General features: G+C 41.9%; 1 protein-coding gene across 1 annotated transcript in view; it reads right to left on the reverse strand.

Annotated features, from left to right (window-relative positions):
* The window catches only part of LOC139759818 (uncharacterized), a 138,450-nt gene that overhangs the window by 19,515 nt on the left and 105,653 nt on the right, over positions 1-13,282 (reverse strand). Inside the window, exon 5 of the mRNA XM_071682306.1 lies at positions 2,633-2,786. Coding sequence (XP_071538407.1) covers positions 2,633-2,786 — 154 coding nt within the window. The remainder of the gene's footprint in view (positions 1-2,632; positions 2,787-13,282) is intronic.

Raw genomic sequence — 13,282 nt, forward strand, 5'->3', positions numbered from 1 at the left:
AAGTGATTGGTTCCCAGTGAATGTCAGTTTGCAGCAGGGGTACGTGATGTCTCCATGGCTGTTTAATTTGTTTATGAATGGGGTTGTTAGGGAGGTGAATGCAAGAGTTTTGGAGAGAGGGGCAAGTATGCATTCTGTTGTGGATGAGAGGGCTGGTGAGTCAGTTGTTGTTCGCTGATGATACAGCGCTGGTGGCTGATTCGGGTGAGAAAATTCAGAAGCTGGTGAGTGAGTTTGATAAAGTGTGTGAAAGAAGAAAGGTGAGAGTAAATGTGAATAAGAGCACAGTTATTAGGTTTAGTAGGGTTGAGGGACTGTGAATAAGAGCAAGGTTATTAGGTTCAGTAGGGTTGAGAGACAAGTCAATCGGGAGGTTAGTTTGAATGGAGAAAAACGGAAGGAAGTGAAGTGTTTTAGATATCTTGGAGTGGATTTAGCAGCAGATGGAAACATGGAAGTGGAAGTGAGTCACAGGGTGGGGGAGGGGGCAAAGGTTCTGGAAGTGTTGAAGAATGTGTGGAAGGCAAGAACGATATCTTGGAGAGCAAAAATGGTTATGTTTAAAGGAAAAGTGGTTCCACAATGTTATGTGGTTGCAAGGCAGGGGCTATAGATAGGGTCATGCAGAAAGGGAGGGATGTGTTGGAAATGAGATGTTTGAGGACAATATGTGGTGTGAGGTGGTTTGATCGAGTAAGTAATGAAAGGGTGAGAGATGTGTGGTAATAAAAAGAGTATGGTTGAGAGAGTAGAAGTGGGTGTATTGAAATGGTTTGGTCACATGGAGAGAATGAGTGAGGAAAGATTAACAAAGAGGATATATGTGTCAGAGATGGAGGGAACGAGGAGAAGTGGGAGACCAAATTGGAGGTGTAAGGATGGAGTGAAAAAGATTTGGAGCGATTGGGGCCTGAACATGCAGGAAGGTAAAAGGCATGCTAGGAATAGAGTGAATTGGTACAATGTGATATAACAGGGTTGACGTGCTGTCAATGGATTGAACCATGGCATGTGAAGTGTCTTGGGTAAACCATGGAAAATTTTGTGTGGCCTAGATGTGGAAAGTCCTCTGTTCTTAACGCTACCTCGCTAACGTGGGATATGGCATATAGTATGAAAAAAAAAAAACGATGTGGAAAGGAAGCTGTGGTTTCGGAGCATTACACATGACAGCTAGAAACTGAGTGTGAACGAATATGGCCTTTGATGTCTTTTCCTAGTGCTACCTCACGTGCCCGGGTGGGGGGGGGGTCATGTTTGGTGGGGTGGTGACAGAAATGGATGAGGGCAGCAAATATGAATGTATACATGAGTATATATGTATAAGTTTGGGTATGTATATGTATGTATATATATTTTTTTTTTATTTTTCAAAAGAGGGAACAGAGAAGGGGGCCAGGTGAGGATATTCCCTCAAAGGCCCAGTCCTCTGTTCTTAACGCTACCTCGCTATCGCGGGAAATGGCGAATAGTATGAAAGAAAGAAAGATATTGAAATGTATAGGTATGTATATGTGCGTATGTGAGCGTGTATGTATATACATGTGTGGTGGGGTGGTGACAGGAATGGATGAGGGCAGCAAGTATGAATGTATACATGTGTATATATGTATAAGTTTGTGTATGTATATGTAAGTGTGGTGGGGTGGTGACAGGAATGGATGAAGGCAGCAAGTATGAATGTATACATGTGTACATAAGTTTGTGTATGTATATGTTGAAATGTATAGGTATGTATATGTGTGTATGTGAGCGTGTATATACATGTGTAGTGGGGCGGTGACAGGAATGGATGAGGGCAGCAAGTATGAATGTATACATGTGTTTATATGTATAAGTTTGTGTATGTATATGTATGTATATGTTGAAATGTATAGGTATGTATATGTGCGTATGTGAGTGTGTATGTATATACATGTGTATGTGGGTGGGTTGGGCCATTCTTTGTCTGCTTCCTTGCACTATCTCGCTAACGCGGGAGACAGCGACAAAGTTTAATAAAAAACATATATAATCCATAAGCAACATTCAGGTGTAAGCAAAATAAATGATAAATCATGCTGAGGCAACTTGACACTTGAGCATTACACTCTCAGTTTCTAGCATACTATGCTGAAACATCAAAAAAATTACCATACATTATTACATTACATTACATTACATTACATTACATTACATTATTTTTTACTGTTATAAGAGTTTTCTTCTCATTATATTGTTAAGAGTTTTCTTCTCATTATATTGTTAATTTTTTAAGACAAACCGAAAAATGTATTCTTAAAGAGTTAGAAGGGATAACTTAGAGGGATATTATGGGGTGAATTATACAAGAATAAACTTTTAAGACTTTTTTCTCATTTACTGTGCATACAATGGCTGACAGGTTTACTTGTAGCTAAAGTTTCAAGCTTAACAGCTTTGTTGGTTTTATGCCATTTAGGTGCCATGACTAGCTGATAATGGATAATGATGCATATGGAGTATTACATAAACAAAGCCATCATCCTTCTTGAAAAACATAAGACATGACTTTACTATCTAGGAAAAACACATCAGAAATATATATCACAGATGCATGCACTTACTGATCTTAAAGAAAACAAAGAACAATGAAAAAGGAATATAAACTTACTAAGGCCAGTCTTGTCTGACAATCCATAAACTATTGCAGGTCGCACAATAATCCAATTCAGGTCTGGAGTACTCTTAATCTCCTTTTCAACTAGATATTTGCACCTAGCTGTCACAGTCCAAGGATTGCAGTCATCACTCTCTTTGTGTGGCACCTAGAAAGACAAACATGATAATGCAGGAAAAGTAAAGTAAACTATGGGATGTCCTTATCACATTCACTTTACATAAACAAAGTATATGGACTAGGTTATACCTAAGCCATTGTATAATGAATGCATATTGCTATCACACCTTTATAAAGTCAAAAAATCGTAAGTCGAACCATCATAAGTATATATCTATTAATTTATTCATCCCTGGGGATAGGAGAGAAAGAATACTTCCCACGCATTACCCACGTGTCGTAGAAGGTGACTAAAGGGGATGGGAGCAGGGGACTAGAAACCCTCCCCTCCTTGTATTTTAACTTTCTAAAAGGGAAAGCAGAAGAAGGAGTCACACAGGGAGTGCTCATCCTCCTCGAAGGCTCAGAAAGGGGTGTCTAAATGTGTGGCTGTAACCAAGATGAGAAAAGAGGAGAGACAGGTAGTATGTTTGAGGAAAGGAACCTGGATGTTTTGGCTCTGAGTGAAACAAAGCTCAAAGGTAAAGGGGAAGAGTGGTTTGGGAATGTTTTGGGAGTACAGTCAGGGGTTGGTGAAAGGACAAGAGCAAAGGAAGGGGTAGCACTACTGAAGCAGGAGTTGTGGGAGTATGTAATAGAGTGTAAGAAAGAAAACTCTAGATTGATATGGGTAAAACTGAAAGTGGATGGAGATAGATGGGTGATTATTGGTGCCTATGCACCTGGGCACGAGAAGAAAGATCACGAGAGGCAAGTATTTTGGGAGCAGTTGAGTGAGTGCGTTAGCAATTTTGATGCATGAGACCAGGTTATAGTGATGGGTGATTTGAATGCAAAGGTGAGTAATGTGGCAGTTGAGGGAATAACTGGCGTACATGGAGTGTTCAGTTTTGTAAATGGAAATGGTGAAGAGTTTATAGATTTGTGTGCTGAAAAAGGACTGGTGATTGGGAATACCTGGTTTAAAAAGGGAGATATACATAAGTGTACGTATGTAAGTAGGATAGATGGCCAGAAAGCATTATTGGATTACATGTTAGTTCACAGGCGCATTAAAGAGCGACCTTTTGATTTTAAAGTGCTGAGAGGTGCAACTGGAGGGATGTCTGATCATTATCTTGTGGAGGCAAAGGTGAAGATTTGTAGAGGTTTTCAGAAAAGAAGAATGTTGGGGTGAAGAGAGTGGTGAGAGTAAGTAAGCTTAGGAAGGAGACTTATATGAGGAAGTACTAGGAGAGACTGAGTGCAGCATGGAGAAAGGTGAGAGCAAAGGACATAAGGAAAGTGTGGGAGGAATGGTATGCATTTCGGGAAGCAGTGGTGGCTTGCACAAAAGATGCTTGTGGCATGAGTAGCGTTGAAGGTGGGCAGATAAGAAAGGGTAGTGAGTGGTGGGATGAAGTAAGATTATTAGTCAAAGAGAAGAGAGAGGCATTTGGACGATCTTTGCTAGGAGATAGTGCAAATGACTTGGAAATGTGTAAAAGAAAGAGGCAGGAGGTCAAGAGAAAAGTGCAAGAGGAGAAAAAGAGGGCAAATAAAAGTTGGGGTTAGAGAGAATCATTAAATTTTAGGGAGAATAAAAAGATGTTTTGGAAGGGGGTAAATAAAGTATGTAAGACAAGAGAACAAACGGGAACAGCGGAGAATGGGGGCTAATGGGGAGGTAATAACAAGTAGTGGTGATGTGAGAAGGAGATGGAATGAGAATTTTGAAGGTTTGTTGAATGTGTTAGATGATAGAGTGGCAGATATAGGGTGTTTTGGTTGAGGTGGTGTGCGAAGTGATAGAGTTAGGGAGAATGGTTTGGTAAACAGAGAAGAGGTAATGAAAGCTTTGCAAATGAAAACTAGCAAGGTGGCAGGTTGGGATGGTATTGTAGTGGAATTCATTAAAAAAGGGGGTGACTGTGTTGTTGATTGGTTAGTGAGGATATTCAATGTATGTATGGCTCATGGTGAGGTGCCTGAGGATAGGCAGAATGCATGCATAGTGCCAGTGTACAAAGGCAAAGGGGATAAAGGTGTGTTCAAATTACAGAGGAATAAGTTTGTTGAGTATTACTCGGTTATTATATGGGAGGGTAGTGATTGAGAGGATGAAGGCATGAACAAGGCATCAGACTGAGGAAGAGCAGTGTGGTTTAAGAAGTGGTAGAGGATGTGTGGATCAGGTGTTTGCTTTGAAGAATGTATGTGAGAAATACTTAGAAAAACAAATGGATTTGTATGTAGCATTTATGGATCTGGAGAAGGCATATGATTGAGTTGACAGAGATGCTCTGTGGAAGGTATTAAGATTATATGGTGTGGGAGGCAAGTTGTTAGAAGCAGTGAGAAGTTGTTATCGAGGATGTAAGGCATGTGTATGAATAGGAAAACAGGAAAGTGATCGGTTCCCAATGAATGTCGGTTTGTGGCACGGGTGAGTGACGTCTCCATGGTTAAGTTGTTTATGGATGGGGTGGTTAGGGAGGTGAATGCAAGAGTTTTGGAGAGAGGGGCAAGTATGCAATCTGTTGTGGATGAGAGGGATTGGAAAGTCAGTTGCGGTTCGCTGATGATGCAGTGCCGGTGGCTGATTCGGGTGAGAAACTGCAGAAGTTGGTGACTGAGTTTCGTGTAAAGTGTGTAAAAGAAGAAAGCTGAGAGTATATGTGAACAAGAGCAAGGTTATAAGGTTCAGTAGGGTTGAGGCACAAGTCAATTGCGAAGTAAGTCTGAATGGTGAAAAACTGGAGGAAGTGAAGTGTTTTAGATAACTGGGAGTGGATTTGGCAGCAGATGGAACCATGGAAGCAGATAACTGGGAGTGGATTTGGCAGCAGATGGAACCATGGAAGCAGAAGTGAATCACAGGGTGGGGGAGGGGGCAAAGGTTCTAGGAGTGTTGAAGAATGTGTGGAAGGCGAGAACATTATCTCAGAAAGCAAAAATGGGTAGGTTTGAAGGTATAGTGGTTTCAACAATGGTTGCGAGGCGTGGGCTATGCGGGTTGTGCAGAGGAGGTGGATGTGTTGGAAATGAGATGTTTTAAGACAATATGTGGTGTGAGGTGGTTTGATCAAGTAAGTAATGAAAGGGTAAGAGAGATGTGTGGCAATAAAAAGAGTGTGGTTGAGAGAGCAAAAGAGGTTGTTTTGAATGGTTTGGTCACACAGAGAGAATGAGAAAGGAAAGATTGACAAAGAGGATATATGTGTCAGAGGTGGAGGAAACAAGAAGTCGGATACCAAATTGGAGGTGGAAGGATAGAGTGAAAAAGATTTTGAGTGATCGGTGCCTGAACATACAGGAAGGTGAAAGGCGTGCAAGGAATAGAGTGAATTGGAACAATGTGGTATGAATAGAGTGAATTGGAACGATGTGGTATACCGGGGTCGACATGCTGCCAATGGATTGAACCAGGGCAAGTGAAGCATCTGGGTTAAACCATGGAAAGTTTTGTGGGGCCTGGATGTGGAAAGGGAGCCGTGGTTTCATTGCATTATACATGACAGCCAGAGACTGAATGTGAACGAATGAGGCCTTTGATGTCTTTTCCTTGCATGCGTGTGGGGGGAGGGGGTGTCATTTCATATGTGGCGGGGTGGCGACTGGAATGAATATAGGCAGCAAGTACGAATTATGTACATGTGTATATATGTATATGTCTGTGTATGTATATATATGTATATGTTGAAATGCACAGGTATGTATATGTGCGTGTGTGGACATGTATGTACATACATGTGTGTGTGTGTGTGGATGGGTTGGTCCATTCTTTTCTCTGTTTCCTTGCGCTACCTCGCTAACGCGACAAAGTATAATACAAAAAAAAATATTCATCATACTTGATCACTGTTTACCATATCAAAGTGGTAGTGCCAGGAAGAAGAAGGGCTCATCCACTCATATACACACATACACACACACACCCATATATTTTTTTTTTCATACTATTCGCCATTTCCCGCGTTAGCGAGGTAGTGTTAAGAACAGAGGATTGAGCCTTTGAGAATATCCTCGCATGGCTCCCTTCTCTGTTCCTTCTTTTGGAAAATTAAAAGCGAGAGGAGATTATTTCCAGCCCCCCACTCCCTTCCCTTTTAGTCGCCTTCTATGACACACAGAGAATACATGGGAAGTATTCTTTCTTTCTTTCTCCTCATCCCCTCCTTGTATTTTAACTTTCTAAAGGGGGAAACAGAAGGAGTCACGCGGGGAGTGCTCATCCTCCTCGAAGGCTCAGATTGGGGTGTCTAAATGTGTGTGGATGTAACCAGATGAGAAAAAAGGAGAGATAGGTAGTATGTTTGAGGAAAGGAACGTGGATGTTTTGGCTCTCAGTGAAACGAAGCTCAAGGGTAAAAGGGAAGAGTGGTTTGGGAATGTCTTGGGAGTAAAGTCAGGGGTTAGTAAGAGGACAAGAGCAAGGGAAGGAGTAGCACTACGCCTGAAACAGGAGTGGTGGGAGTATGTGATAGAGTGTAAGAAAGTAAACTCTAGACTGATATGGGTAAAACTGAAAGTTCATGGAGAGAGATGGGTGGTTATTGGTGCATATGCACCTGGGCATAAGAAGAAAGATCATGAGAGGCAAGTGTTTTGGGAGCAGATGAATGAATGTGTTAGTAGTTTTGATGCACGAGACCAGGTGATGGGTGATTTGAATGCAAAGGTGAGTAATGTGGCAGTTGAGGGAATAATTGGTATACATGGGGTGTTCAGTGTTGTAAATGGAAATAGTGATGAGCTTGTAGATTTATGTGCTGAAAAAGGACTGGTGATTGGGAATGCCTGGTTTAAGAAGAGAGATGTAAATAAGTATACGTATGTAAGTAGGAGAAATGGCCAGAGAACGTTATTGGATTACGTGTTAATTGATAGGCGTGCGAAAGAGAAACTTTTGGATGTTAATGTGCTGAGAGGTGCAACTCGAGGGATGTCTGATCATTATCTTGTGGAGGTAAAGGTGAAGATTTGTAGAGGTTTTCAGAAAAGAAGGGAGAATGTTGGGGTGAAGAGAGTGGTGAGAGTAAGTGAGCTTGGAAAGGAGACTTGTGTGGGGAAGTACCAGGAGGGACTGAGTACAGAATGGAAAAAGGTGAGAACAAAGGAGGTAAGGGGAGTGGGGGAGGAATGGGATGTATTTAGGGAAGCAGTGATGGCTTGCGCAAAAGATGCTTGTGGCATGAAAAGCATGGGAGGTGGGCAGATTTGAAAGGGTACTGTGTGGTGGGATGAAGAAGTAAGATTATTAGTGAAAGAGAAGAGAGAGGCATTTGCACAATTTTTACAGGGAAATAATGCAAATGAGTGGGAGATGTATAACAGAAAGAGGCAGGAGGTTAAGAGAAAGGTGCTAGAGGTGAAAAAGAGGGCAAATGAGAGTTGGGGTGAGAGAGTATCATTAAATTCTAGGGAGAATAAAAAGATGTTTTGGAAGGAGGTAACTAAAGTGCATAAGACAAGGGAACAAATGGGAACTTCAATGAAGGGGGCTAATAGGGAGGTGATAACAAGTAGTGGTGACGTGAGAAGGAGATGGATTGAGTATTTTGAAGGTTTGTTGAATGTATTTGATGATAGAGTGGCAGACATAGGGTGTTTTGGTCGAGGTGATGTGCAAAGTGAGAGGGTTAGGGAGAATGATTTGGTACACAGAGAAGAGGTAGTGAAAGCCTTGCGGAAGATGAAAGCCGGCAAGGCAGCGGGTTTGGATGGTATTACTTTGGAATTTCTTAAAAAAGGGGGTGACTGTATTGTTGACTGGTTGGTAAGGTTATTTAACGTATGTATGACTCAGGGTGAGTGCCTGAAGATTGGCAGAATGCCTGCATAGTGCCATTGTACAAAGGCAAAGGGGACAAAGGTGAGTACTCAAATTACAGAGGTATAAGTTTGTTGAGTATTCCTGGTAAATTATATGGGAGGGTATTGATTGAGAGGGTGAAGGCATGTACAGAGCATCAGATTGGGGAAGAGCAGTGTGGTTTCAGAAGTGGTAGAGGATGTGTGGATCAGGTGTTTGCTTTGAAGAATGTACGTGAGAAATACTTAGAAAAGCAAATGGATTTGTACGTAGCATTTATGGATCTGGAGAAGGCATATGATAAGAGTTGATAGAGATGCTCTGTGGAAGGTATTAGGAAAATATGGCGTGGGAGGCAAGTTGTTAGAAGCAGTGAAAAGTTTTTATCAAGGATGTAAGGCATGTGTACGTGTAGGAGGAGAGGAAAGTGATTGGTTCTCAGTGAATGTAGGTTCATGGCAGGGGTGTGTGATGTCTCCATGGTTGTTTCATTTGTTTATGGATGGAGTTGTTAGGGAGGTGAATGCAAGAGTTTTGGAAAAAGGGCAAGTATGTAGTCTGTTGTGGATCAGGGAGCGTGGGAAGTGAGTCGTTGCTGTTCGCTGATGATACAGCGCTGGTGGCTGATTCATGTGAGAAACTGCAGAAGCTGGTGACTGAGTTTCGTAAAGTGTGTGAGAGAAGAAAGTTGAGAGTAAATGTGAATAAGAGCAAGGTTATTAGGTACAGTAGGGTTGAGGGCCAAGTCAATTGGGAGGTAAGTTTGAAAGGAGAAAAACTGGAGGAGGTGAAGAGTTTTAGATATCTGGGAGTGGATTTGGCAGCAGATGGAACCATGGAAGCGGAAGTGAATCATAGGGTGGGTGAGGGGGCGAAAATTCTGGGAACGTTGAAGAATGTGTGGAAGATGAGAACATTATCTCAGAAAGCAAAAATGGGTATGTTTGAAGGAATAGTGGTTCCAAAAATGTTGTATGGTTGCAAGGCGTGGGCTATGGATAGAGTTGTGCGCAGGAGGGTGGATGTGCTAGAAATGAGATGTTTTAGGACAATATGTGGTGTGAGGTGGTTTGATCGAGTAAGTAATAATAAGGTAAGAGAGATGTGTGGTAATAAAAAGAGTGTGGTTAAGCGAGCAGAAGAGGGTGTTTTGAAATGGTTTGGTCACATGGAGAGAATGAGTGAGGAAAGATTGACCAAGAGGATATATGTGTCAGAGGTGGAGGGAACGAGGAGAAGTGGGAGACCAAATTGGAGGTGGAAAGATGGAGTGAAAAAGAGTTTGAGTGATCAGGGCCTGAACATGCAGGAGGGTGAAAGGCATGCAAGGAATAGAGTGAATTGGAACGATGTGGTATACCAGGGTCGACGTGCTGTCAATGGATTGAACCAGGGCATGAGAAGCGTCTGGGGTAAACCATGGAAAGTTCTGTGGGGCCTGGATGTGGAAAGCGAGCTGTGGTTTCGGTGCATTATTATATGACAGCGAGAGACTGAGTGTGAACGAATGGGGCCTATGTTGTCTTTTCCTAGCACTACCTTGCACACATGAGGGGGGAAGAGGTTGTTATCACATGTGTGGCAGGGGTGGCGATGGGAATGAATAAAGGCAGACAGTATGAATTATGTACACGTGTATATATGTATATGTCTGTGTGTGTATACACATGTGTACGCTGAGATGTATAGGTATGTATATTTGCGTGTGTAGACGTCTATGTATATACATGTGTATGTGGGTGGGTTGGGCCATTCTTTCGTCTGTTTCCTTGTGCTACCTCGCTAATGCGGGAGACAGCGACAAAGCAAAATAAATATATATGAGAGTTGGGGTGAGAGAGTATCACTAAATTTCAGGAGAATAAAGAGATGTTTTGGAAAGAGGTAAATAAAGTGCATAAGACAAGGGAGTAAATGAGAACATCAGTGAAGGGGGCTAATGGGGAGGTATTAACAAGTAGTGGTGATGTGGGAAGATGGAGTGAGTATTTTGAAGGTTTGTTGAATGTGTTTGATGATAGAGTGGCAGATATAGGGTGTTTTGCTCAAATTGGTGTGCAAAGTGAGAGGGTTAGGGAGAATGATTTGGTAAACAGAGAAGAGGTAGTAAAAGCTTTGCATACAATGAAAGCCAACAAGGCAGCGGGTTGGGATGGTATTGCAGTGGAATTTAGTAAAAAAAAGGGGGTGACTGTGTTGTTGACTGGTTGGTCAGGTTATTTAATGTATGTATGACTCATGTTGAGTTGCCTGAGGATTGGCAGAATGCTTGCATAGTGCCACTGTACAAAGGCAAAGGGGATAAAGGTTAGTGCTCAAATTACAGAGGTATAAGTTTGTTGAGTATTACTTGGAAATTATATGGGAGGGTAATGATTGAGAGGGTGAAGGCATGTACAGAGCATCAGATTGGGGAGAGCAGTGTGGTTTCAGAAGTGGTAGAGGATGTGTGGATCAGGTGTTTACTTTGAAGAATGTATGTGAGAAATACTTAGAAAAGCAAATGGATTTGTATGTAGCATTTATGTATTTGGAGAAGGCATGTGATAGTGTTGATAGAGATGCTCTGTGGAAGGTATTAAGAATACATGGTGCGGGAGGCAAGTTATTAGAAGCAGTGAGAAGTTGTTATCGAGGATGTAAGGCATGTGTACGAGTAGGAAGAGAGGAAAGTGATTGGTTCTCAGTGAATGTTGGTTTGCGGCACGGGTGCGTGATGTCTCCATGGTTGTTTGATTTGTTTATGGATGGGGTTGTTAGGGAGATGAATGCAAGAGTTTTGGAAAGAGGGGCAAGTATGCAGTCGGTTGTGGATGAGAGAGCATGGTAAGTGAGTCGGCTGTTGTTTGTTGATGATACAGCACTGGTGGCTGATTCGAGTGAGAAACTGCAGAAGCTGGTGACTGAGTTTGGTAAAGTGTGTGAAAGATGAAAGCTGAGAGTAAATGTGAATAAGAGCAAGGTTATTAGGTACAGTAGGGTTGAGGGACAAGTCAATTGGGAAGTAAGATTGGAGGTAAGATTGAATGGAGAAAAACTGGAGGAAGTGAAGTGTTTTAGATATCTGAGAGTGGATTCAGCAGCGGATGGAACCATGGAAACAAAAGTGAATCATAGGGTGGGGGAGGGGGCGAAAATTCTGGGAGCGTTGAAAAATGTGTGGAAGTCGAGAATGTTATCTTGGAAAGCAAAAATGGCTATGTTTGAAGGAATAGTGGTTCCAACAATGTTATATGGTTGCAAGGCATGGGCTATAGATAGAGTTGTGCAGAGGAGGGTGGATGTGCTGGAAATAAGATGTTTGGGGACAATATGTGGTGTGAGGTGTTTTGATCGAGTAAGTAAAAAAAGGGTAAGAGATGTGTGGTAATAAAAAGGGCATGGTTGAGAGAGCAGAAGAGGGTGTTTTGAAATTGTTTGGTCACATGGAGAGAATGAGTGAGGAAAGATCGACAAAGAGAATATATGTGTCAGAGGTGAAGGGAACGAGGAGAAGTGGGAAACCAAATTGGAGGTGGAAAGATGGAGTGAAAAAGATTTGGTGTGATCGGGGCCTGAACATGCAGGAGGGTGAAAGGAGGGCAAAGAATAGAGTGAATTGGAGCGATGTGGTATACCGGGGTTGACGAGCTGTCAGTGGATTGAATCAAGGCATGTGTATGGGGGTGGGTTGGGCCATTTCTTTCATCTGTTTCCTTGCGCTACCTCGCAAACGCGGGAGACAGTGACAAAGCAAAAAACAATATATATATATATATATATATATATATATATATATATATATATATATATATATATATATATATATATAAAAGAAAGAGACAGGAGGTCAAGAGAAAGGTGCAAGAGGTGAAAAAAAGGGCAAATGAGAGTTGGGGTGAGAGAGTATCATTAAATTTTAGGGAGAATAAAAAGATGTTCTGGAAGGAGGTAAATAAAGTGCGTAAGACAAGGGAGCAAATGGGAACTTCAGTAAAGGGCGCAAATGGGGAGGTGATAACAAGTAGTGGTGATGTGAGAAGGAGATGGAGTGAGTATTTTGAAGGTTTGTTGAATGTGTTTGATGATAGAGTGGCAGATATAGGGTGTTTTGGTCGAGGTGGTGTGCAAAGTGAGAGGGTTAGGGAAAATGATTTGGTAAACAGAGAAGAGGTAGTGAAAGCTTTGCGGAAGATGAAAGCCGGCAAGGCAGCAGGTTTGGATGGTATTGCAGTGGAATTTATTAAAAAAGGGGGTGACTGTATTGTTGACTGGTTGGTAAGGTTATTTAATGTATGTATGACTCATGGTGAGGTGCCTGAGGATTGGCGGAATGCGTGCATAGTGCCATTGTACAAAGGCAAAGGGAATAAGAGTGAGTGCTCAAATTACAGAGGTATAAGTTTGTTGAGTATTCCTGGTAAATTATATGGGAGGGTATTGATTGAGAGGGTGAAGGCATGTACAGAGCATCAGATTGGGGAAGAGCAGTGTGGTTTCAGAAGTGGTAGAGGATGTGTGGATCAGGTGTTTGCTTTGAAGAATGTATGTGAGAAATACTTAGAAAAGCAAATGGATTTGTATGTAGCATTTATGGATCTGGAGAAGGCATATGATAGAGTTGATAGAGATGCTCTGTGGAAGGTATTAAGAATACATGGTGTGGGAGGCAAGTTGTTAGAAGCAGTGAAAAGTTTTTATCGAGGATGTAAGGCATGTGTACGTGTAGGAAGAGAGGAAAGTGATTGGTT

The sequence above is a fragment of the Panulirus ornatus genome, chromosome 34 (genome assembly GCF_036320965.1).
Source record: "Panulirus ornatus isolate Po-2019 chromosome 34, ASM3632096v1, whole genome shotgun sequence".
NCBI classification, from domain to species: domain Eukaryota; kingdom Metazoa; phylum Arthropoda; class Malacostraca; order Decapoda; family Palinuridae; genus Panulirus; species Panulirus ornatus.